The sequence below is a fragment of the Poecilia reticulata genome, chromosome 12, assembly GCF_904066995.2.
Source record: "Poecilia reticulata chromosome 12, P_reticulata-male-v2, whole genome shotgun sequence".
In the NCBI taxonomy this organism is placed as follows: domain Eukaryota; kingdom Metazoa; phylum Chordata; class Actinopteri; order Cyprinodontiformes; family Poeciliidae; genus Poecilia; species Poecilia reticulata.
Window position 1 is genome coordinate 29,981,673 of NC_088841.1, and position 25,607 is coordinate 30,007,279.

Genomic DNA, 25,607 nt, shown 5'->3' on the forward strand with positions numbered 1-25,607 from the left:
TACAGACCTCTTATCTTTTTAAGTGGGAGAACTTGCACAATTGGTGACTAAGTACTGTTTTCCCCCACAGCAGTCTGTCCTGTAGGAACACAATCTATGTACATGTGGAACAGCTGAAACACTGGGTGTTTCAGCTACGTCCTACGGGGTTTAGAGTCCCAGTTGACGGCGTTTTAACTAAAAACCTAGAGGTTGGAGTCCTTGTCAAACGGTGTTTTTGACTAAGGTCCCAGAGGGTTAGAGTCCCAGTTAAACGGCGTTTAACTCAAGTCCTAAAAGGGGTGCGGGTTTCAATGTTTTTATCTTTCTCACTGTTTATTCAATGTCATTTGTTTTTATTTTAATTGTATAAAGCACTTTGAAATGTCCTGCTGCTGAAATGTGCTATACAAATAAAACTTGATTGATTGATGTGTGTTGGTGATGTTGAGTCCATCATCAATGACAGATGGAAGACACACCAACTACCTAGCAAGGATATATTAGCAACTAGTTAGCAGTATCCTCTACCAGTCAGAACGAAGATGTCTGCGCATGACTCAAACTTTTTCCTGACAGAAAAACCCCGGAAGAACAATGTATTTAAGGCTAATTTACTTTTTTAATGTGAATTTGACTTTTTGAAGATGCACCGACACACTAACATCTCCAAACAGTCTGAGTACGGTTGATTTGGGTCAAACAGGAGTCGCTGTGTTCCCAGCAACAAAAATGAACCTCAACAATGTGGAAAATGGATTGGAGTTCCTCAGGTTTGACAAAATCCCTTCAAATTTCACTGAGAAAGTGCTCAAAATAAAATCCAATCCAGTCCAATCTAATTTTATTTATAAAGCACCTTAAAACAACCACAGCCGATACAAAGTGCTGTACATTAAAACACAACATAACAATAAAAAAATATAACTCTTACAGTTTAAAAACAAACATACAATTTAAAACTAGGTCCTGCTGGAGTTAAAAGCCAAGTAAAATAGATGGGTTTTAAGACGAGCTTTAAAAGTGGACAGTGAAGGGGCCTCTCTGACCTGTAAAGGCAAGGTGTTCCATAATTTAGGGCCCATGACAGAGAAGCCCTGCCCACTCTGAGCTTCCTTCTGGATCTCGGTACCTCCAAGAGCAGCTGATGTGACCTGAGAGACCGATAAGGTATGTAGGGGTGAAGAAGCTCAGAGGTTCTTCACCTCATGACAGCAAGTTATTACAGTCACAGCAAACTAAAGATTATAATTACCTTGGAGAATAAACTGTATTTTCCATTACTAACCAGCATTAAACTTCACGTACGATATGAACATGGGACTAAAACTGGTTGGTTCTCTAATTGAGACAGAAATAGAAGCTGGAAGACTTGAATTGTGGGAACCCTTTAATGTTTATAACTTATAACTATTTACTAGCAGTTTTTGTGGGGAAAATAACCCACATTAAATCCCAAGAAAAGTTAAATGTGTCTCATTTTGTTCATGTATCTACGGAAGAGGATTAGTGCCACTGGGAAAAAAAAAAACAATTCTGACTTTAAACTTTGACATCAAAAGTCAGAATTTTGAGATTAAATTAAAAATTCTTAATTTTTTTAAAACATTGGCCCTAATCTTCTTCCGTATATAATCCCTCTAATTGAGACAGAAAACAACGCAGCACCAGCTGTTCTGTTCTGTAGCTTCATCTTGCTGTTTACGGCAGACCAGCGCCCTCTGTTGGTGTATTTTTATTTATTTCTGTCTGGTGGTCAGCGATGGGCGTGGGCAGCATGGAGGTGGGAGGCAGCTGGAGGCAGCTGTCGGGCAACACGTTTCCCCCTCTGCTGGACAGGATGGTGATGTCGTTCCACAGAGCGTCAGCCAGCTGCGTCTGCTTCACTAGCAGCTCCTTGCACTGCTGGATGGCGTCCTGGTCCATCCGTCTCCGGTGGTCCTGGAACTGCTGTCTGCCCTGCAGGAACACAGACCGGATGTTGGGAACCGATCCAGCACCTTCCTGGCTGGATCTGAAACCTACTGTTTGGCTAAAAGGTCAAGAAAAACCCAAATCAAAACATTAAATTTTAATTTTGGTCGCAGATGATCAATTTATCAAATAATTAAATGTTTTGTCTTTGAAGATTCAATTTAAGGAGAATCTGGTTATTTTTTCACCAATGGACTCTTTGGGTTTCCATACTTCAGAGTGATGGTGGCACGCCTGTGGCGGCCATCTTGTTTGGCAAACGTGTCCTCCTCTCCCAGCTGGAGGTTTGGACATTTTTTCAGTTTCAAGCCTCTGGTAAGGTGCAGACCCGTTATGTCAGAAGTTATTTTATAGAAAAGCCAAAATCTACATCAAGTGAAGGTAAAAACTAAAGAAGTTATTTTGATTCTTTTTAAGTTTGAATCAACCTTTTCTAATGCAAAACTTCAAAATACACAGAAGAAAAACCTGTGAAGAGAGAAACACAGCTAATACAATCAGGTGTTACCTTCCACTTGCCCACAGTAGCTACGTTTCCATCCTATTGTAATGTAAATCTTGAGTGTCTGTGAAATTTTTCATAGTTTTGTGCCTCTGGTAAGGTGCTACGTCAGACATTATTCACCTCGTGTGTTCATCACCCCGTTAGCCAAAAACCATGTCAGGATAGTGTGGAAACTGTTTTGCTAGATGGAGGAAATGATTTAGAATTTTGCCTTTTTCATCGACTGTTTCCGAATGTGGATTAAAAATCGTTTCTGGAAACCCGGCTAAAGTAATCTGTTTGAGAAACTGACTATTTTCTTCTGCCTGGCGTTGAGTTTGGGCTCCAGCCCTTTCTTCTGCTCCCACAGACTCGTCATGTTGTAGAGACTCTCGTTGTTGTTCTTCATCTCTGCCGTTAAAGCCTCCAGCCTCTCCTCCATCTTTTCCTGGATTTTACAGCAAACATTAGCAGAGCTTGTTTTAGCAGTTTCAGTTCCTAAATGACGAAGAGAAGTTTTTATTTCTGGAGAACTTGCCTCCCATTCTTGCACCTCCTTGGCTTGAATTGATTCTATGTGCAGCTTCTCCTGCTTCAGCTCCTCCAGCTTCCTGCTGCCCGTCATCATCTGCAGAGCCTCCAGATCCACCAGCCGGCCGAACTTCGTCATCTGCAGCTGGTCGAAATCCCTCTCCAGCTCTGCATCGACACGCCGTTCAGACCGACAGTAAACATGTTTCTGCTTCCTGAGCGCTAATAGTTCACCTTGGATCTTGCCGTTCTTGTCCCTGTCCTCATTGATCAGCTTGTTCCTCTGCTGACGAGCCACACGGTGCAGGTTCCTCTGCTCCACCTTCTCCGCCTCCAGCTGGTGGAAGCGCTGCTGCAGCTTGTGCAGCTCGGTGTGGTACAGCATCAGCGCCTCGCTCAGGTCAGAGGGCATCGAGTTGTTGATGAGATACGCTATCTGGTTAGGAAAATTAGAAACAAGTACAGAAATAAAATAGAGAAAATGGACAAAGAAAAAGATTTAGAAATGGTCACAGATAACTAAAGAAATGTCCTTAAAGCACTAAACTTAATCGTTAGCTTTGCTAAAGATGAACAACAACAACATGCTAGTTAGCTGAAGCTAATGCTAAAGCTCTACACCAACATGGCCAAGAGAAGCAGCTTCATCATCCATCGCTGTTGTCAGCGGATGTTTTTGTGCGTCAGATTTATCAGCGTACCAGAAAAATCAGATAAAGATTGAAACTTTGGTATGTGAAAAAAGCCATTAAAAGAGTTTAAAAAAATTTAACACATTAAAATCTTTGTAATTAATTAATCAAAATGAATTTGTCCCAGCCTGAATCTATTTATATTTTATTGCTGTTTTGCTTCCATTGTTAAATAATGAAAATTATTTATTCTACTGTATTTTTTTAAAATAAAATGTTTTCTCTTGAATTGGATGATTTTATCTTTCCACATTTTGTCACATCAGTGTTTAAATATGAAGAGGAAGAAGAAACATTACTTGGTTTCATAACACATTTTTCAAATAGAGATTTATAAAACAGTGTTTCTTAATTAAACTGTCATGATGTCATGTTTTCCTGATGAATGAAGCTTTTCTGCACCTGATGCAGCCGGAGAGGAACCACCACGTCCAGTTCGTTCATTTTCATCTGCTTCTCCTTGTTGATGAGCTCCATGTCGTCCTCCAGCGCCTTCCGGCTGTTCTTCACCACTTTGGTCTGCAGGTACAGAAACCCAAACCCGACAGAAACACCAAGACGGTGAGCAGAGCGTCGCAGAGACGCAGCAGAACTGAAGGCAGCCAGCGCTGACCTTCTTCATGACCAGGTCGTTCTCCTTCCTCAGAGACTCGATGACCCTCTTCTCCTCCGTCAGCAGGTCCTCCACGTCCAGCCGATGCTCCCGCAGCTCCAGCGTGCTTTCAAACACCTCCTGTTCGCAGCCTGAGGCGCACAGGGACACGACAGGTCAGGGCGGAAAACAAAAGGTTTGAGGAGCTGAGGTTTGGAAAATCTGGATTTATTTCCACCGACTGACTCCTTGGGTTCATGGTGATGTCAACGCGCTCAGGGCGGCCATCTTGTTTGACAGCTTATGTTTATTTGGACTTTGAATTCAGCTTAACTCTACGATTAAGTATTAGAGCCGGGCAAAACTTTTTTTTATTGTATAAAAGTCATATGTACGACAGAGAGTTAGTATTGTAGATATAAAAATAAAAACGGAGGACATTTCTGCTAAAACAAGAAAGTTTCTGAGCTCCAAAAATGGAAAATCTGCTTGAATGAACTCAAACCTTTGGACCGATCTCAGAAATTTTCTAGAAAAACCAGAACTAAAAGTCGAGAAGTTTTGACTTTTGTAGACAGGTTTTACATATTTAAAGGTAAATTCCTGCCAAAAAACTCAGAAAACAAGAAAATTGTTGAAAAAAAGAGTTTCAAAAGTCAAAGTATTTTTATCTCGGATATTTTTTTTAAATAACATTTCATGGGCTAACCTGAAAATTAGTGATTTCTTTTGTCAGAAATGTCTGGGTTTGCTGAGTAACGGCGCAGCGCCGCTGAATGTGACGTCACATTCTGGAGGGTTTTGAAACGGCTCGTTTTCCAGACACACAAAAACATTAATTTATTGCCCAAAACAAATCAGTGTGTTTGTAGGAGCAGTTATGACCCAAATGAAAGTAAAAAAAAAACATGCAAAATATGAATTTTCACAATACATTTTAAGACTTTCTTCTGATTTTGTCTTAATTCAGTTAAAATTATGACTATATTCTCGTAATGACAGAAATTCCCGTAGCTCCGTCACAGAAGGAATGATTGAACTAAAAGCCTTTTGTTGAAGATATTTTCTATCATTTCTAATTTTTCAGAACAGAAGACAAATAAATCAATTAAAATCATAAATCTGATTTGATGTGAGAAATGGACGGAGTAGAGAAAGGTCAGAGGTCGTTCTGCTGCTGACCGGCGGGACAAACGGTGTCGTCGAAAGCGGCTCCTTCCTCCTCCGACTCGCTGCTGTAGTCTTCGTCAGACTCGCTCTCGGACTCTGAGCTCTCGTCGCTGTCTTTCTCTTGTCCTGCAGACAAACCGGAGTTAAGATGGACGCCTGACCAAAGTGAATCCAGCAGCTTCGCCGTTTCCATCACCTTCCTCTCCGGTCGTCTCCTTCTTCTTCACCCGCTTCACCTTCTTCTTGAAGACTTTGGTGAGGTAGTCCTGGAACAGGTTGTTTTCCCCGAGCGACGCCTTGAAGGTGGCGGCCAGCGCCTTCTCCCTCTCCTGCAGCCTGGCGATGTTTTCCCTCTTCATCTCCAGAGCGTCGCTGTATTCGTCCAGCTTCAGCTGGAGGAGCAGAAACAAAGCCAGACACTGAACATCTCTCTGCTTCAGGTAACCGACTCACCTGGAGGGAGAGTCAGAGCTTTAAGGAGTTAATGTGAGTTAATTCAATAGACAGAAAAATAACATGGTAGGGTAGGTGGAGCTGGTCGATGAGTTAGTCATTTATACTGTGAGGTTTATTAGAATAATGGGTTAGTTAGTGAAATAATAATAAGTGAGTTAGTTAGTTATCGAGGTAGTTAGTTAATATAACCTATTATATTGAGTAAATTAACTTAAAATAATTGAGTAAAATAATTGAGTAAGAGTGTCAAAGCCAGGAAAGCAGTTAGTTATGAGTGAGGGAGCAGTTAGCGCAAATTTATTAGAATTGGTTAGATAGTGACCTAATTTGTAAGTACAAGCAATTAGTTAGTTAGTTGGTTAGTTAGTTATTTGCTTAGTTGGTTGGTTAGTTAGTTATAATCTGTTTTAATTATTTAGTAAGTGAATTACTGAGCTGTTATTTATTGGGTTAATGTAAAAATGACTTAGTTAGGAACTCAACTTGTGTGAGCGATTTGGCCTATAGGTTAGTAATTAGTTGTGATGAGTGTTAATGGGTTAAGTTAGTTAGTTTTTTAGTTAATTAGAAGTTATTTAGTTAGCGAGTGAAATCATTGTAAACTAGTTGGTTGAGATGTTTGTGGGTAAGTTAGTAGGTTGGTGAGTGAGCTAATAAATGACTTACTTTCTAAGTGTGAATAATTTACCAGGTGAGTTATTAGTTATTGATCGAGTTAATTGGGTAATTAGTTAATCAGTTACTGGTTTGATTTTCTGGTTGAATTAGTGATAATGGGTTAATTAAGTTAACTTGGTTTAAATATGTCAGTTAATGTGACTTTTGAGCAGAAAAACAAATAAAAATCAGGAGTCAGAAAAACAGTTTCAATAAAGTATTTTTCTTTTTCTAGTTAAGAAAATAAACTTTGGGTTTTCAGGTAATTGCCACATATTCATATTTGTTAAATTAATCTTACTAACTCAGTTAATTTAATGAAAACAAACATAATAATAACAAAAATAATTAGGTTTTATAGTGGAATGTCATTACAACTCAAAATGATGGGACTAAGATGTGCAGCTTTAATAAATTAACAGTTTTAAGTTATGATTTTCTTCAGTTTTCATGATTTCTAAACCAGCCTGGCTGTGTGTTTTCTTCACCGTCATGTTCATCTCCTCCACCATGAGGCCGTCCAGCTTGTCCAGCAGAACGCTCTCCCTCTTGTCGAACTGCTTGAGCAGCAGCATCTCCTGCACCAGGGTCAGCAGCCGCAGGTCGGCCAGCTTCAGCTGGCTGTCCAGCTGCTGCTTGTTGAAGTGCAGCTGCAGCAGCTTCTTGTCGAACTGGGAGACGGAGCTCTCCATCTGCAGGGAAACACACAGAACTCAAACGTCCTGCTGCGTCCTCCACTCAGAGGAGAGGCACCAAAGACGGACCTGGTGGAGCAGACAGTCCTGCTCATGCAGCAGCTGGATCTGCTCCTTCCTCCGACTCTCCTCATCCTCGTCATCAGAGGCCTCTGCTGGAGCCAGGTAGCACTCCTGCTCCTCCTTCTCTCTTTCTTTCTCCTCCTCCAGCTTCATTTCTATCTCCAGCTGCTCCAGTAAACCCACAGAGTCGTCGTCCTCCTCCAGATGTAAGGAATTCATTCTGTTTGAGAGGAGAAACATAAATGAACCGAGAAGATTGTTTCAAATATAATCTGAGAAACGGAGGATTCCCCTTCAGTTTGAAATAAATCTGCTTTATGAAGGAGATGCACATTTATTACTGCATTTTAATTGTATATTTGATTTATTTTGTTCATCAATTAGTGCATAAAAAACAAACATTACAGACTAGCAAATAGAGATATTCATCTAAGAAATATAAGATAAGCAGAGAAAACAAATAAAAACCAAACACATTTAAGAAAAAGACAAAACCCAAAGCTTCTGCTAATTGTCGTTATTTAGCTGGACTGAGAGCAAAAATGTGTGTTTGGCTTCAAAGGGTTGCAGAACTCTGGTGTAGCGCTTTAGCTTTAGCTTTAGCTTTAGCAGTGCTAATATTTATGACTTGTGTTTTGGCACCTCTAAGTTTTAGCAGTGCTCACCACTGACACTAATTTACTTAGTTGCCATATTTTATATTCTTCAGACTGGAAATATGAACATCCTACTTTGTGCTAAAGACTTTAAAGGGAACCTGAAATGAATGATTCACATTTTGCATGTTTTTATGCGTCTCAACTGAACCTAAAAACAATCCAAGCACTTAAAAAACAAATCCCACCCAGCCGTTTTCTAGCAATAATTTAATGTTTTTTGGTGTCTGGAAAATGAGCCCTATGAAAAACCTCTTGATTTTAAGACCCAATCCCGTTACCTAGCAACCCAAGTTTGGTTCCAGCATGTTTGGTCAGCTGGTTTTACTGTTGTATATGCTTTACAATGGCTGCTGTAAAAAACAAGTGCTCTTTTGTTGACTTTCCATCCAGAAACTACTTGCTGCATTTTTGTTGGTTGTGCAGGAGGCTCCACTCCTACTTTTCAAAGATGTACAGTTTTATAATTGCGCATCTGTTTGCAGCCATTTTCATGTGTGGTTGTAAACATAGAGTTTATTTGGATTTAAAGTGACACAACGCCCTAAAACAACTCAAATCTCATTGTCTAAGAATGATTTTTTGCAGAAAATGTAATGACTATGTTGTGTTCAGGCGATAGACTTCTCCTAACCTGCTCAAGGAAACATAATAGGTCACCTATAAATATTTTTTATTTTCACTGTCCCCTCTGGTCCCCCCTTTAGAACCAGCCCTGCTGCGTACCTTTTCTGTCTCAGGGTGTGGTATTGCTCCAGCTTGGCCTGGCTGGCCTGCAGCTTCTTCTCCGGCATTTCTTCGGGCAGCATGGAGGTGGGGGGGGGAGACGGCTTGCGCAGGTCGGCAGGCAGAGCAGGATGGATGTGGTGGAGCCGCCGGGCCTGAGCCTCCAGCCACGACACCAGCTGGACCTTGATGTCTCGCACCGACACGATCCGCTCGTTCCTCTCATTCTGCGTCTCATAGATCTGGGGAATAAAAGCTCGGAATCAAATAAACAGCTCAAATTAATGTTAGGAATAAAAATAAAACGTGTATCTAACAATAAAATATTGAGAAAAAAAAACAACCCTTAATGTAAAAAAACTTATTGGGATCTCGGGAAATTTCAGCAAAACAATTTTTCAAAAATACCAGAGGAAACATAAAAAAAGCAATTTAGTAATTATAAGGGGTTAGATGTTTTTTTATTTTGATTAATGAGAAGAGAATAAATTATTTTGACACATATATAAAAGCAACATTATATGTTTTAAAAAAAGATGTGAATTTTGGAGAAATGTGCAGCTCATCTTCAATCAGAAATTAACTTATAAGCTAAAATACAGGTTTGTAAACTTTTCTCACATTCAGGCACTTTTCTAAGTTTTCAAGCTTTTGAAATGATATTTTAATATATTTTTATTTAAAATAAAACTGAATTATTTTAAATTTTAATATTTAATCAATTAATTACTTAATATTTTAAGTAATTAAAAATTATTGTTTAATAATAAAATTATTAAAAATAATAGTAAAAATGGTATAAAATTTTGAATGATTCATATTTTACCACTTAAGTTTAGTAAATAGTAAAATGTGGCGATTAAGCTGTTTTTGGCACAAATGAAACTGTGTTTTGGCTCATAATGTGTGTTACGGTGCATAAAGATGAATTTTGAGTGTTTTTGTACGTTTTCGTTCAGAGCCACCAGCTCTTTCTTCTTCTGCTCGGCGTTCACCCTCAGCTTCTTCCCCATGATGAAGTCCCTGATGTCGGCTTTCTCCTCCTGAATGGCCTGAACATGCACTGGGTCCATATAGTTCTCCTCCGGCTTATCAGCATAACTGAGACACCAAAAAGCAGATTTTTATCAATAAAACAAATATAAGTCCAATGATTCAAAGGGGCAGCATTTGACACAAAGTGCCATTTCGTAGCATATTTAATGTTACCTACAGTTGCTATAATAATGCTGTACATATCAAATATGACTGAAAAAAAATTTACTTTGTAATTTAATGCCTTGAAATTGGGTCTGTGTCTCTTTAAGAAGCTCCTGCTCTTTCTGAAGCTCCGCCCTCAGGAAGACATCACAACATGGCTCCTCTATTAACCCTTCAACAATGTTTCTACCACCGTTGTTCTGAGAAGTAGCTCCTATAATGAGCTCAGCAGGTGTTTGCTAATTGCTGCTGGCTAGTCTGAAGGAGCTGGGGGAGGAGCTGAGCCTTGAAGGCGGGACGACGTGAACGGTTGTCATGGAGACTTAAGGATTTCTCAAAATGCATGAAATAATTAAATGTTATTGAAGAGGAAATAACATTAGGACATGATGGGAAGCTGAAAAAGTGGATTTTACATAATACTGCCCCCTTTAAAGTTGCTTCTTCCGGCTCTGCAGTAAACAAACGGAAGCAGAAACCTGATTTTTGACTCACATTAGGGCCCACTGCTCCTTCCTCCTCTGTATTTTGGCTCGAGCTTCCCCTGCTCTCTCTGCAGCCTTTCGGAGCTGCTCCTCCTCCCGGGCTCCCAGTTTGACCTTGGCTTTGACGGCAATGGAGGGCCGCGGTATCGGCTTCTCTACAGGGAGAGAAAGCGTTACTGCAGGCTGAAACGTGGAGATATACCCATCAGCCTGACGATACCGACCCTCTGTTGGATGGATGTCTCTGGTCGGTTCCGATCTGAGCCTCCTCCGTTCCGGGATACCTTCTACGGCTACGCTGGCCCTGCGGTCCACCAGAGGTTCTTCTGGAGTTAAAGGCTTTGGGAACCCTGAGAGAGGGTACGTGGAGACTCTGTGGTTGCTGCGTATCGCTGAGACAGTGATGATCTCGACCTGCGCGAAGCTGTCAGACCTGAAACACACACACTTTTAAACATCAAGAGTTTTTATGTGTGATCTAAATGTGCTTTCAAACTGATTGGGGACTAAGATGGCAACATATGTTACATTTTCCGTTGCTGTAGTTCACATTCCCTTTGCACCGAGTCAAACCAACCAAAACCTTTGAGCAACCTGTTCCCCTCCTCGCCCGGTGGGGGCGCTGCTCCAAAAACACTGAAGGAAACAACACAAAAACCTCTGAAAAAACAATGAGCGCAACTTCCTTCTTGAAATGGAAACAAAGGGAGTAGCGTCAGATTTTAGCAGTTGTTTCTCAAGCTATTTCTCCCACTACCACTAGGTTAGCGTTAATGTTTTGGTTGTATTTACCCAGAATGCCCTGCTCTGTTTCCACTTCCTGGTTTTGGAGCGGTCTCCGGTCCACTTGGTGTTCACATGTACATTAAACCACACCAAGTATTCACTTCAACTGAACCCAGACCAGAGAATGATTACGACATCACACCCCACAAAATGAGCCGGACTTTCTTGGCAAATGAACTGGAGTCGGATTAAAGCGAACTGAACTGAGCTGGTGTGAACACAATCTGGACTCTTTAACAAAACCAAAGTTGTTTGTTTTCCCGGTGATTTTTCCCGGATTATTTGTGGCCGAGCAGCCTGGTGCTGGTTCTGTTTGCGTACCAATCCTTCAGCTTCTTCAGTGCGATGGTGCAGCGCTCCTGCTCCCAGGCCATCTGCTTCCGGACCTCCATTATCCTCAGCCCTTCCTGCTTCTCTGCTTCTTCGTAGAACAGCTGGTCCACCACCAGTTCCTGGACAAACACAAACCCAGCCAATCTCATGTAAATAAATAACAGCACCGTGGAAACAGGTTTAAAGCTGACCCACTATTCTTTCTTGAACAGATTAGGATAAGTCTACAGCTTATTCAAAACATGTTGATTAATTTTAATTTTGCACAAATTTATTTTTAGATAATGAGATTTTAGTCTGTTAAGGTCAGAATGAACTGTTTTAGAGGAAATGCCCCGCAACTCACAAATAAAAATGGCACAAATTCAAATCTGAAAAGTGTGGTGTGCATTTGTATTCTGGCACACCACACTAAGCCCAAAATAAAATCTACATCGGTCCTTAAAAGGTGCTATCTTTATATTTCTGTGATAATTGTGACATTTTTGTGTACATTTGTTTAGTTCTGTGATATTTGGCCTGAAGCCGTCTCAGTGCTGCCCTCTTTGTGTTAAAGGGTGGTACTGCAGCTGAATTCTGCTGTTGGTTCCAGTACCTGTGGCTCCAGCTGGATGTGCTCGATCAGACTTTCGTTGTCGCTCTGGACCTGTTTGAATCTCTTCTGAAGCTCCAGCAGCCGTTTCAGCATCTCTGCTTCCTTCTGGTCGGCCTCCCGGCGCAGGTTGTCTTTCTCCGTCTTCTGCTTGGCCGTCTCGATGCTGGGCGGAGTCAAGGTGGAGGTTGGCTCAGAGACAAACAGCTACCAGAGCTTCTTCAAGGTTTAAAACTCAGAAATCAAGAAAATGTAAATAAACGACACAGAAAACAGCAGCGCCTCCAACTGCTGTTCTATAGTTAGAGGGTTAATATGTGAGCAATAAAGTTACAGTAATATGCTAATATCATACAGTTACTATTCTCCATCATTAGTATCCTTTTACTTTCAACTAAAACTTGTAATAAATTTGGTCATTTCACATTTCACTTTCTTAATAAAGCATTTTTTCAAGCACTCACCGCACAAACATTAAGTTTACATATTTAAACTTCAGAGGGAATAAAATAGGAACAGTAAGTGTGATGTTACAGCCAATTATTATTTCTTAATAAGGGAATGTCCTGTTAGCAAAATCAGCAGAAACGTTAGCAAAACTCAGCAACTATAAAACTGAAACCATGAGTGAAAGGTTTGCTAAAAAGATCACTTCCTGAAGCAGTAGCTGCACATGAAGGTGTAAAATAACGTTTAATCCTGTTGAGGGCGATACGCTATGCTGCAGCACATGTTGTGTCACAGACTCATGGTGGGTGTCAAAATGGTTGAATTTAGCATGTTAGCTTCCACTAAATGCCATGTTGCTTTAGCACTTTAGCATTAGCTTCTGCTAATTACTATGTTGCTGCATCAATCTATTAAATAATGCTGGAATTGTGCTTTAGAAATAGCTTCCACTAAATCCTGCATTGGTAAAGTGCCTTAGCATTAGCTTCTGCTAATTAGAATGATGGTAAAACACTTCAGCATTAGCTTCCACTAAATACCATGTTGCTATAGCACTTTAGCATTAGCTTCTGCTAATTAGAATGATGGTAAAACACTTCAGCATTAGCTTCCACTAAATATCATGTTGCTGTAGGACTTTAGCATTAGCTTCTGCTAATCAGAATGATGGTAAAATACTTCAGCATTAGTTTCCACTAAATACCATATTGGTATTGTGTTTTAGCATCATCTGAACTAATGTTTATGGATAGCAAAGCTAACATTTTAGTGAAAAGCTCCCAACACTGGAAGCTGATAGCTAAAAAACGATTCAGAAAAACAATAATCTACTCAACCATCCCAAGAAAAAACAAAAAAAAGATAAACAAGTTAATTTATACTCACCTGTAAGCTCCTGGGTCTTCGATGTCCAGAGCAAACGGCTCGGTTTCCAAACCCGCCTACATTTTACAGAAAAACAAGCAGCACCTTTCATGGTGATGCCCTTTATTTCATGGTTACATGTCATTCATCAGATTGAGACCACAGCATTAGTAAATGCAGGGTTCAGCTTCACTTTGTAAGAACATCATGAAGGAACGTGAACCGACCCGAGGTGAAGGAATCTTGGCCATTTTCCTGAGGGTTTTCTGCAGCTCTTCGGGTGGAAGCAGGCGGAAGGAGAAGATGTTCCCGTCTTCTCCGGCCGACAGCACAAAGAGGTCGTCGAAGCTGCAGCGCAGGTGTCGCAGCTGTCCAAAATGGTTGTCATGGACGCTCAGAGCCCAGTAAGCCTTCATAGAGGTGAGGTTGTAGTCTTCAGGCTGCAGAAAGTAGACCCTGATGGTGCCGGACTCCATGCCGCAGAGCATCAGCTTCCTTTCAGAGCTGGTAAAGATGAGGAAAGATCATCATAAACACTGGAGCAGTGCAGGCAAACATCACCGTGGATCCTGTATGAAGGCTGTAGGAGTGTACTGAAGGTATTAAAATGTTTTATTTAGGACAAAAACATGTTTTTAATTGTCAGAGCTGAGGTTCTGGAAACATCTGCAGCTCTAAATAATCCAGAAGAAAACGCTTCTGCAGAACTGAGAAACATTTCACTTGACTTCGGCTGTTTTTCCAACTGATAGTTCGGTAGACTCAGTTCGATTTGAGATCAAAACTTCAACACTTGTTCCATCTCCAGCTGCTGTGGTTCCTTCTCTGTGCTCTGAGTCAAACCCCTCCTGGCCTGTGGGGGCGCTGCACCAAAACCCACTGAAGGAAACGACACAAAACCCTCTGAAGAAGACACTAGTAGAAGCTAATGTCAAAAACACACAATTTCACAACTGTGGCGTTTCCAGTTAAAGCCACACGTGAGTTTAGACAATATGTCAACACGCAGCGCCATCATCCTCTTTCCACTTCCTGTCGTCTTCTTCATCCTTTCTGCCAGTAGAAACATCTAGTTGTTGATCATGTGACTCATGATTCAGCTTCGTGAAATGCAAAACGTGTTATTGAAAAAACTTGAGTTTATTAGGAATTGCCGTGTTTCCATAAAGCAGATTGACTTTCATAATTCCAATTTGCACAATTATATAGTGAAAGGAAAAGGAGACACTAAAAAATGTAAAAACCAAAAAACAGCTGCGTGTAGAAACCCAAATGGAAGCATAAAAATGTGCAAAAATGTGAATTTTGCATCCCACATTCCCTTTAATAAATGTTGATCCAGAGACCTGAAAGTCATGGAGCAGATCGGATCCTCGTCGGCATCGTTGACTTGTAGGAAAGCGAAGGGTTCGTCCTGTCGCTGCGCGGCGGCAGCATCCCCTTCCTGATCCGCTGACAGTTTGCAGTGATACAGGAAACCTGCGTCGAAGCCTCCCTGCAGGACCAGGCAGATGGTTCAGGTTTCAGCGAGTCAAGCTAAGACTTTTTAAAACTTTTTTAATGCCACCTTGAGTTAAATTTTCCTGACAGAAAAGGCATGTGAGCAAAATACAACATTGAATAATCCTTGTACAATAACATTTTAAATATATTTATTATCAACTTACATTTTTAATGAATTTATGACATTTTAAGGCCTTAATTTTAGATGCAAATTTTAGACCTGACGTGCAGACACCCTGAGGTTTTAGCATTTTACCGTCGCTGATGCTGATCAGTCTGGTTTATGAACTGCAGATAAAACTGCTGCCGTCAGTTTTATCTGACGGCAGCAAACCATCAGATAAAACTGACGGTTTGCTGCTGATTTAATCCAGAATAATTAGAATCGTTTTTGATCCGTTTGTACCATTGAGAGCCAGAACTTTCCCGGCTGGGAGTAGAAGCCGCAGCAGAGAGGACTGGGAGGGCTCGGGATGATGATGGGAGGCAGCTCTTCCACCTCTTCCTCCTCTTCCTCCTCTTCATCAGGAACCGCCACCCCCGCCTTCTTCAGGGCTTTAATCTTCTCTTCTCGCTCTTTCCTCTTCTTGTCCTTCACCGCCTGCCGTCTTCTTATCTCCTCGTCTCTCTGAAAACAGAGTCGGATCAGAACCGCCCTGTGGTGGATCGCAGCAGCAAACTGTTGGCTTCCACACCTTGATTTTGGACTTGATGCTCTTGAACCTGAAGGAACTCCTGGACACGTTCTGGAGCTGGAAGGTTTTGGTCAACTCGTGGTCCTCCATCTCGGGGCAGGGAACCTCCACGACGTGGCCGGTCTGGCACAGGATGAGCAGCCGGTTCTCGCTCTGAAACAGAAGCTTTCGTCAGCAGGAGCGTCCAGCTGCAACAGCGGAGCAGCTGAGACCTACGTGGAAGTGAGGAGACCACTCCAGGGCTTTGACTGGACCGGGCACCGGGATGAAGCCGATGGGGCTGTACTTCTCACCGACCGTGAAGAAGAAAACGGTGCAGTCTAAACTCTGGACAGGAAGGAGGAGATTTAAGAAGATTAAAACTGTCTCTGTAAACATATTTCTTTATTCCTCCAACACAGAGACCTGAAAACAGATTTATGAGACCCGACAGTCAGGAACCTAAATGCTCTCAGGGTCAGTCGGCAAACTGCTTGTGTGCAAAGTGATTGTTGGTTTATGGTTACCTGGATGGATTGGCACCAGTTCTGTTCAGTCTGATTTAAAGCTGCAATACGTAACCTTTATAAATAATATTTTTTTTATATATTTGTTAAAATTGTCACCATGTTTAATTGTCTTGACAATTTGTCATGAAACAAATGATCTGTGAGAATTTGCTCCACCTCCTCCCTGTGCTGCTATTGCACCAAAAACAACCAATCAGAGCCAGGAGGCGGGGCTTAGTGCTGTCAATCACCTCATGTTTGTGCTGCTAAATGTGTTAATGGGGGAGAAACAACTTACGTTATAACTAGTCTTAACATTCATAACATCCTAATGAAGATCATTAGGATGCTTTGAAGGAGAGCATCGCCGTGGAGGGAGAACAGCTCTGGCTGTATGTCTTCTGTTGGTAAATCACCCAAAATACAGATAAAATAAATAAAAAGATTGTGATTATAATTGCTACACTCAGAGGGGTTTGATACTTTTGAGCTGTATTTTCAGTTTCTGCATTAAACTGACCAGATTATTTTTAATGGCCCTTATTATTATTTTTAGCCCTACCGGGCCGAAGCCCGCTGTGGAGTGGGCAAGCACGTGACACATTTATAAGGCTTCGTAATAACAGACGGCATACCGAGTGTTCATTTCATCTCTGGTGGACAGTACGGACTTCAAACTTTATAAAAGTGGTGTTTTTATATTGGTTTGTGGTTATTTACTTGAAAACAAAGCCAGGAATATGATCGATCATTTCCGCCTTACTGTGTGGGGGTCTAACTGTACCACATTTCGACACAACCAATGAAAATGTGTTGACGGTCTGTTGCTAGGTAGAACGGAGACACGTGGGGACAAACGAGGGGGGGGGATTTGGATACGGCAAGAGACTAGGAAGAATTGATGCTGTGGATTTTACTAAGTGTTTCGATAGGTTTTTTATACAGTAAGTATGTTATTTAGAGTTTGTGGTGTGTGTAGTGTTAGTAGTAGTTTTGCTAGCGATCGCTGCATGGCTTCGTAGCGAGTTCTGACGTACTGAGAAGAGAAAGACTGCGTGCCGGAATGGCCATTTAGACCTTGGCCTATAAGGGTTAATTAAATCGCTCCATTTGGCCCTGGTGACCCATCAGGCGCCACGTTTGGCTCCGTCTGGACCGACTCACCCCTGTGGCCAGGATCTGTCCGTTCCGGTCGTACGCCACGGCGGTGACGGGGGCGTTGTGGGGCTTGAAGGCCTGGTTGAGGCGCAGCTCGGCGTCCATCATGGGGCCCCAGCTCTTCGTCACGTCCTGCAGCTTATGAGGGTTGAACAGCTCCAGCAGACGCACCACTCCGTCCTCGAAACCCGTCACCAGCAACCCACCGCTCTGGTTGACCTGGCAGAAAACAGAACCAGTTACTGAGGGAGTCGCTTCTCTGGCGGTTCTAGCATTAATGGGGCCTTGGGCGGGCCCCTCCTTCTGTTGACCCCCTAAGATACTGTTCAGGTATCTAATAAAATATGAGTGAAATATTTATCAAAATGTAATAAAATTAAAAAAAATATATTGATCCCACATGGAAATTTAATTTATTTCAACTTGTGTTATTCAAGAATGTTCTAAGAACTGTTGATGCTGATGGCTCCTGTAGCAGTCTGTATACAGGGGCTCTGAAGAACCCTCTGACTGAAGACACTCAGAGAGAGAGTTGTTTTCTATACACTGCAACATCACTAAATCTTAAAGTATGTTTTTGTCCAGTTTCTAGTCTAAATAGCTTAGAAAACTTGAACTAAAACAAAACTAACTTGCAAATAAAGTTTCAGAAAGATAAACAGCTTATTTTAGACCAATAATGCTTTAATGTGGATTTTTTAAAGTTCTAGTTTTATTGACAGACTATTTCACTTATACCACAGGAAAATGTCTTGTTATAAATTAGACAAATATGCCAGTGAAACGAGTACTTAAAAAAGAAAAACTATGAATTTAAATTACTGTTGGCTTCAAACAAGTTCCTATGTCTTGCTGAAAAGTATAGATACTTAATCCTTATGTCTTAATTTAAATGTACAATATTAATACTATAAACTAGGTTAAAAACACTTCCTAAGATTTTGTTTGTTTTTTGCAGTGATAATTTGATTGTTCTATATATTCAGCTTTTTGTCCATTTCTAATCTACCCGACGACTGCTGAGTCATCCGAGTCTGACTTGTGCAGGAAGTCTGAAGTGGCCTGAAGTGAATGGTGAGAGAACAGATCCCTGTGGTGCTCCTATTTACTCCCCCCTTTCTGATGCTGCCCTGAGCCACTGCCCATATCACCCATAGCTTAAAACATGATAACACTCACCAGCAGTGGAGCCCAGTAGACCATAGTTCCCCCCTGATTGAAGCGACTCATTCCAACTTCTTTATTAGCCACGAAGTCAAACACTCTGACTGAACCTGAACAGAACAGAAACAAGCAGCTAAAGCGTCTGTGTAACAGTTTTTGTGTGTTTTTTACGTTGACATTCGGTGTGAAGGCGAAGTGACGTTGGGCTCACGGTCCAGAGTGGTGGTGGCCATCAATTGGGATTTTGTGGACACGTCCATGCCCTGGATCGCCCCGGCATGGTAGGAGAACAGGCACTCTGGATCAGCAGCCTAAACAAAAACAAGACTGTCAGGATTCAAGTTTTGATCAAAGTAATTGATGAAGAATTAAAATAAAAGTTCAAAAAGTTTTTATTGCAGATATTTAAACATAGGTTTAATTTAAATGGAAGGAAAAGGCTGGATGGACTAGTTGGTACTAAAATGTTACCTACGCTAACCCTAATCATAATCAGCTAACGCTAATGTGCTATACCAATGTGGTATTTAGCGGAAGCTAAAGCTAAAACTTTAAATTCTTAAAGTTTCAGTTTCATAGTTGTTGAGTTTTGCTGTGCGGCTTGAAAACAAGCAGGACATCAGAAGATTTTAAAATGTTTCCGTTTCTCTACATCAATGCTTACTGAGTACAGGACAACCAACTTCAGCTCCTTCAAAATAAGAGGATATAAACATCTAAATATTTGAAGAATTCTTAACAGTTGATAAGCAAAACTTCAACAGAGATATTGAACATGGACCTTACCAAGCTCTGCCCAGAAACGCCCCTCGAAAGTCCCACGGGCTGCATGTCTCACATACAGAGCCTCGCGGTGCTTAGTTTCTATGTGTAATTTCGTTTCGACTGACTCTGCAGAGTATTTCTGAGTCGATTAGTGTAGCATTTCTGCCGGATTTTGACAAAATATCAGCCACGACAATGGACAGGGGAACCAACAAGTTCATGTCATCTTTTTTGGACGACATCAAGGTGTTTGAGCCACGCGATGCCTCCAACATTGTGCGCGTCACAGCTAAATGCTACCAGTCGATGAGAAAAACAGCAGATCCTCACACCCTCAGCATAAATATAGCTGTGGACAAGATCGCTGATGCCCATTGTTCTCGTAAGGCTGGGTCATGGTTTTGAGGGTTCGAGTGTGCCTAGGCCTGATGCACGGTACTCAGTGCTAGCGTGGCTAACACAATTACAGTTTAGTAAAAAGCCTTTTGAGGTAAAATAAAATCTTTAATGTATGTCAGATACGGTACACATTGCATATTGATCTGTTCAGCTAACGTAAGACTGTGTAACAGACAGGCTTCAGGATGTAGAAGTTGTATCGGTACTGCCATTATGCTGTACTTGGCTAAAAGGTTTTCATAATGGATGTGTTTATTATTGAGTTTATTGTTTTCATTCACTAAACACAAAGAAAGCAAAGCAATAATACTTACGCCAGCAGACACTTTGTTCTTATTGATCCTACGACGGTTGAGCTTCAAATGCAGTCGTGCACAAGCTTTAATCCAAACAAGGCTTTCCGTTTCAGATTTTGGAAATCTGTAAATTTTAGTTCCACAAACACGATCAGGATACCTGACATCGCCTGTACAGATACCCCACTGACAGTGGAGAACCATTCTTTATCGAGTCCTGACGGAAAACCTTCTGCCGGTCTGCTAGTCCACAATGTACATTAGCATGTTTTACTACTGTAGCTTGAGTTTGTGAGACGGTCAAGCACTGGTAGCTGCACGTAAAATGGGCTGTTAGAGATTTTTGATATTATCATTTTTGTTATTACTTTAGTTCATATTCAGTCTAATACTAATCAATAGTTAATCAACATTCAGACTAAGGTTAAGTAGTAAATGGCGTGATGTGAATACTTTTTGACTGTTGATTTTCCTGAGAACTGATTGTTCCCTCCAAAGTTCGCTCTCAAGGAAAAGAGCTAGATGACCTGTGTGTTAGATAGAGCCTGCTGCCTGTTTTACTGTTTATCCTTTCTGACTTTGTTTTTCCAAATAAAAGGCCTGCTCGAGCAGAGAGAGAGCAGAACGCTTTGTGAACGACTCGAAGGAGCAGTTCGCTAAGACTTCTCCTTCTGCAGAAGCTTGGTCATAAAATTCATCTACGTTGTCTGTGGTTATTTTAATGAAGGTTCGAACGGATAAATACCTATCATGGGCATTAGCCAATGAAACGCGGCCCCTGTGGTAAGGTCCATTATTCAAATGGAAGTTTAAAAAACAGCCAACAAAATTAGCGCTTTAGAATTTAAACGTGTTTAGGGGAAACTAAGAACGCTAAACGTTTTTAAAGTTAGCAAAAGGCTAAATATAAAGTTAGCTCTCCTTTTAGCGCATTAGGCAGATGGATGGATGGATGGATGGATGGATGGATGGATGGATGGATGGATGGATGGATGGATGGATGGATGGATGGATGGATGGATGGATGGATGGATGGATGGATGGACTCACGGTGTTGGTGAAGGACAGGTCCACTTTCCAGATGCTTCCGTTTGAATCCTGTGAAGCAGCAGAGACATTGAGGACTGAGTGGACCTGAGTGTTGCCATGGTTACCCTGGTTGCCATGGCTGCGCGGTCTGACCTGAGCGAACCACATGAAGGAGTCGGGCACGTAGGTCCGGACCATGGAGGTCACGCAGACGTTGTAGCCAACCAGCAGCTCGTTGATGGGCTCCAACTCGAACCAGTGGCTGCTGCTGTCGCTCATGGTGGCCATGTTGATCTTCTCAAAGTCCCAGCTCTGCAGTCAGAGACGCAGCGTCAGCCGTCTGATCGCCCCCTCACCGGGTTTACCTCCACGCCCTCTTTACCCGCACGGCTCCGTCCGCACCGAACGTCATCAGCTGCCCGTCCTCCAGGGTGAAGGGCTGGACCACCCCGACGTGGCAGCTCCGCCCCTCCATACGCGTGATCTCCATCCGGATGGTGTTGCCCTCCCACAGCAACAGGTTGCCCCAGTCTGTGCCCGACATAACCTAACAGGGAGACACACTCTACTACCTGCTCAGATATGCATTTTAATCTGCTTTAACGCACCTTATCACTTTAAATCCAAATAAGCGGCTGGTTAACATTTAACTATACGTCCTTGAAAAGCAGAAGTGGCGTCTCGTGCACAAACAACAAGCATGCAGCAAGTAGTTTCTGGATGGTAAGTCTACAATAAAACACTTGTATTTTCCAGCTGCCATCGTACACCACATAAAACCGGCTGTCCAATCAGAACTCAGCTTCGGTTGCTAGGTAACGAGCTGGGATCTTACAATCAGGAGGTTTTTCAAACGGCTCATTTTTCAGACACCAAATCAAACAAACAAAAAAAAAATTTAATGAACTTATTGCCAAAACCGCCTGGATGGTGTTTGTAAACGCTTGAGCCGTTTTCAGAATCATTAGAAGCCCAAATGGAAGAACAAAATGTGCAAAATCTGAAATTTTCCTAACAGGTCACTTTTAAGGAACCAAGACAAAATTCCAGGTTCTTTCAGGAGCAACGTCCTCACCTTTCCATCAGGAAGTTCCACGTAGCCCTCAATGTCAGTCGATGCAGTTTTCCCAAAATGTCCCATGATTCCTTGCAGTTTAAGACCTGTGAAGGTTTCCGCCATTTTCCAAAACCTGACAGAAAGAAACAAAACAACAAACAAATCAAATCTGGATCATTGCTGATTGTTGCTGGGATTCTTTCAGCCTCAGAGGAAAACAGAATAATTTCCTAATCTGAACTAATTTACGTGTTTTCTTATTGAAAGTCGGGGCTCTGGAGGAGCAGCAGAGATCCACAGTCTTTCCAGTCATAAAAATCTGCAAACTTTATTGAAATCTGTGACAATGTTCCTGGATCTCTTAATCTATTAATTTTCTATAACTTGGTTTTTAAATATTTGCATTATATTATGAATTATTTTGGTTTTTCTCATCAAAATAGCCTGTGGTGTCCTTTGAAAGCCACCTAGAGGCAGAAAGCTGAACTGCGCTGTGAGCAGGTCTGCTGCGTACTTGATGTGTCCGGAGCCGGAGGAGGTGAGCAGACCCGGGATGTGTGGGGAGAAGCTGACCCGGTAAACCTCCTGGGAGACGGCCTTGCAGCTCAGCATCACCTCCTCCTGCCTCCAGTTCCACACCGTCAGCATGTAGTCGGGGGCGCCGCCCACGCTGGCCAGCAGGCTGCCGTCCGTGTTGAAGTCCACGAAGCTGAACATGCGCTCCGTTCCGCCTGGACACGTTCACACTGAGCACCGAGCGCCGCCACAGGGAGCATTATGGGAAAGTATGTTTACCTCTGAGGATGCGAAACGGCCTGAGTGAAGGATATTCATAGATTAAGATGAAAGGATTTTTTCCTTTCTCTGCCACAGCAAAAAACCCTCCAGCTGGATGAACCTGCAAACACAGAGAAGAACAGCTTAAGTTTGGGTTTTTAAAAGACAACGTAGCAGGGATTTCATCAAAAAACTCAGTAATTTTGAGATTAATCTCAAAAGTTCTTTAGAAAACACTTGGAAGTTTATGATTTTCAATTTTTTGAAACTCAGAACATTTCCAAAAATAAAGAAAAGATTGACTTTTAGAGTTCTGAAATTTTCTTGTTTTTTTCTAGAAAATTTCTGCAATTAATCTAAAAATTCTTTTTTTTTCTAGTAATTTCTTAATCTCAAAATTTCGAATTGTTTATTTTTGAAATTTCCAAAAGTTGTAAAGTTGAAACTTCAAAGTCTTTTCTAGAAAATTTCAGAGATTAATCTCAGTTTCTAGGCAGCCATTTTGTTTTACTTCCCAGACAGAAATTTCCTTTTATTTTTCCTCAAAGTTTGAGAGATTAATCTCAAAACATCAGACTTTTTTTCAACCAAATTCTAGATTTTTGGCATAGATTTAGTTCTATATTTTCTATCTGAATGGCCCTAATACTCAGTTGTTTTTTTCTGTATTTCACAGTATTTTAGGCGGTGAAAGCTTTTACTGGATTCATGACTAAAGGTCCAGAAAATAAACGATTTAAGATACTTAAGATTTAAGATACTTAAAAACAGAACCATCACATAATGTGATTTTTTTTCTAAGTTAAAAGTTTAGTTTCCTGACCGCGATGCCGCCGATTCCTCCGCCGCTGCAGGAGCGCAGGTACGTCTGCTTCCCGGTGGGGATGTCCAGCACCACCAGCAGGTTTCCTGCGATGAACAGCAGCGTCGTCTCGTCCAGCAGCCTCAGGTTGGACCTGCGACTGCTGTCGTAGCCGAACGAGTGGCTGGAGGAGCGAAGGAGTCAAGGAGGAGAACAGGAGGAGAGAGGAAGAGTGGAGAAGGAGAGGACAGGGAGGAGGAGAGGTGTTCCAGATGGACTCACATGATTCATGAACATTAACCTGGAAAAACTGGACAGATTAGTGAGAGATTTAAATATGAACAAGAAAGAAAGAAACAAAGTTTTTTACAGTAATTTCTTAATTATCTAGAAAAATTAAACAAACTGGTGTAAAATAGCAGGCAGTGTGTGTAGTTTTAGTAGTTGTTGTTTGAGTAGCTGTTGTTTGTGCTGGGCTGTGTGTGTAGTTGGTGTTTTAGTTGTAGTAGTTGTAGTTCGCTCTGGGCTGAGAGGTGCGGATACGAGAAGAGCAGCAGGTTCTCTGGGATCTCTGAGTCGGGGGTCATGGTGGGTCTGGAGTGAAGCTCCTCGTAGTTGTAGAACATGTCTTCAGGCAGACCGTTCTCCAGCTTCTCGCTGGGCTCCGGCGGAACCTCAGGGCCTTCAGCACCGTCTCCTGGGTCACGGAGCGAACATCCACATTCACACCGTTTGTGTCACAACAGAGAGACTGCTTTTCAACTAACTTCACATCACTATTTTTTATCACCTTTGTCAAATTCAGATTTTAGTTTGGATAGCTTTGACACGTAATAAATTATTCTTGAAAATTACTGAAGTTCTATTGGTGAAAATGTATCATAGTCCTAATAGGAAGTTGTAAAAAAAGCTTGTGGTGGAGAAGTTGGGATTCCAATATGGCGACGGCTAATAGCCATTGTTTTTGTAGCTGTAGGTCAGAAATTCTTGGTTCTCAATCAGAAAAATCAACTGAAAGACCCCCAGATTTGAACTTCTCCCTCGGAAAGTCTCAGAATTTTTTCAAACGCTGGTTTCAAGATCCAATATGGCCGCCCCTTGCTTTTACTGACACCCTTGTAATGTGTATAAAATCAAAGCTACATGTAGTGCTTGCAACTCTAAACTAAAGAAAATTAAAAGTGCCGCTCGCTTGTAAAATGATCTTCAGTGGCTACTTGGGCATCGCCATATTGGAATCCCGTGTGACGTCATTGCCATCTCCGAGTTCTGACTGCAGGGAACGCAGCAGTCAGGCCACTATAATATAAATTTAACATAATTTCAAAGTGTCCACAGGAATTTAACAGTAAAAAATAAAACAAACAAGTTAGTGTTTTAGCTTCCGTATTAACGTCACTGTTTACCTTCTGTTGCTTGGTTAGAATGAAGACGGTACCTTTAATTAAATAAATGTGTTGTCAAATAATTTTTTTGTTAAACGTGTGAAACGGTTGGGACGCTAAGAGACAGCAACAGAGTCTGAAGTACCTTCAGTGTGTTGCTGTGTGGAGGACGATGTGTTTTCAGCCTGTTCACCTTCTTCACTACCTGAACTTGCGCCTTCCTTCGACATGGTGTCGTTCCTGTGAGAGAAAAAATTTAATGACAAATTTTCAAGATTTCTTAACCTATAAAACTAAAAAAATCAATTAAAAGCTAATTTATTTAGTCGATATGTTTTTTTCTGTCAGCCGTTTAATATTTATAGATAACCTCTTGCACTTCTCCCTGTTTGTTGACGCGTTGCCAGGCAACAAAATAACGCAATTCCATGTTTGCAAAGCATTCTGGTTAATGTAGTTCTCCACGAAAAAGACAAACCCGGACACTGAAACCGAAAAAAACTCGCATAGATAAAATAAATGAACCAATATTGCACTTGATAAAAACATTCTAAACATAATACATAAATATTTTTAGATTTTAGTCTGCTCCTTTCATACCAACAGAAATAAAGATACAGGATGGGGAAAGAGGGTTGGATTTGGCACTTTTATCGTTATCTGGGCGCATTTTAGAATATTAAAGCGTACAAACAAATGACAAA

At 41.5% G+C, this 25,607-nt stretch overlaps 1 protein-coding gene across 1 annotated transcript; it reads right to left on the reverse strand.

Annotated features, from left to right (window-relative positions):
• Positions 1-1,351: 1,351 nt before the first annotated feature.
• LOC145553986 (cilia- and flagella-associated protein 44-like) lies at positions 1,352-25,331 on the reverse strand. The gene is made up of 35 exons (XM_081613201.1): positions 25,274-25,331; positions 25,049-25,143; positions 24,062-24,215; positions 23,540-23,702; positions 22,735-22,837; positions 22,454-22,670; positions 21,958-22,072; positions 21,265-21,429; positions 21,036-21,194; positions 20,904-20,951; positions 18,605-18,704; positions 18,409-18,503; positions 17,236-17,448; positions 15,800-15,910; positions 15,584-15,736; positions 15,295-15,516; positions 14,732-14,880; positions 13,613-13,889; positions 13,407-13,462; positions 12,075-12,237; positions 11,468-11,598; positions 10,585-10,793; positions 10,371-10,515; positions 9,623-9,776; positions 8,676-8,917; positions 7,300-7,513; positions 7,024-7,227; positions 5,619-5,814; positions 5,435-5,548; positions 4,274-4,404; positions 4,063-4,179; positions 3,203-3,404; positions 2,976-3,136; positions 2,751-2,885; positions 1,352-1,938 (listed from the first exon to the last, which is right to left on the reverse strand). Exons 2-35 carry the CDS (start codon positions 25,131-25,133, stop codon positions 1,681-1,683), a joined length of 5,361 nt encoding a protein of 1,786 aa, XP_081469327.1. The 5' UTR covers positions 25,134-25,143; positions 25,274-25,331; the 3' UTR covers positions 1,352-1,680.
• Between the last annotated feature and the right edge of the window lie 276 nt (positions 25,332-25,607).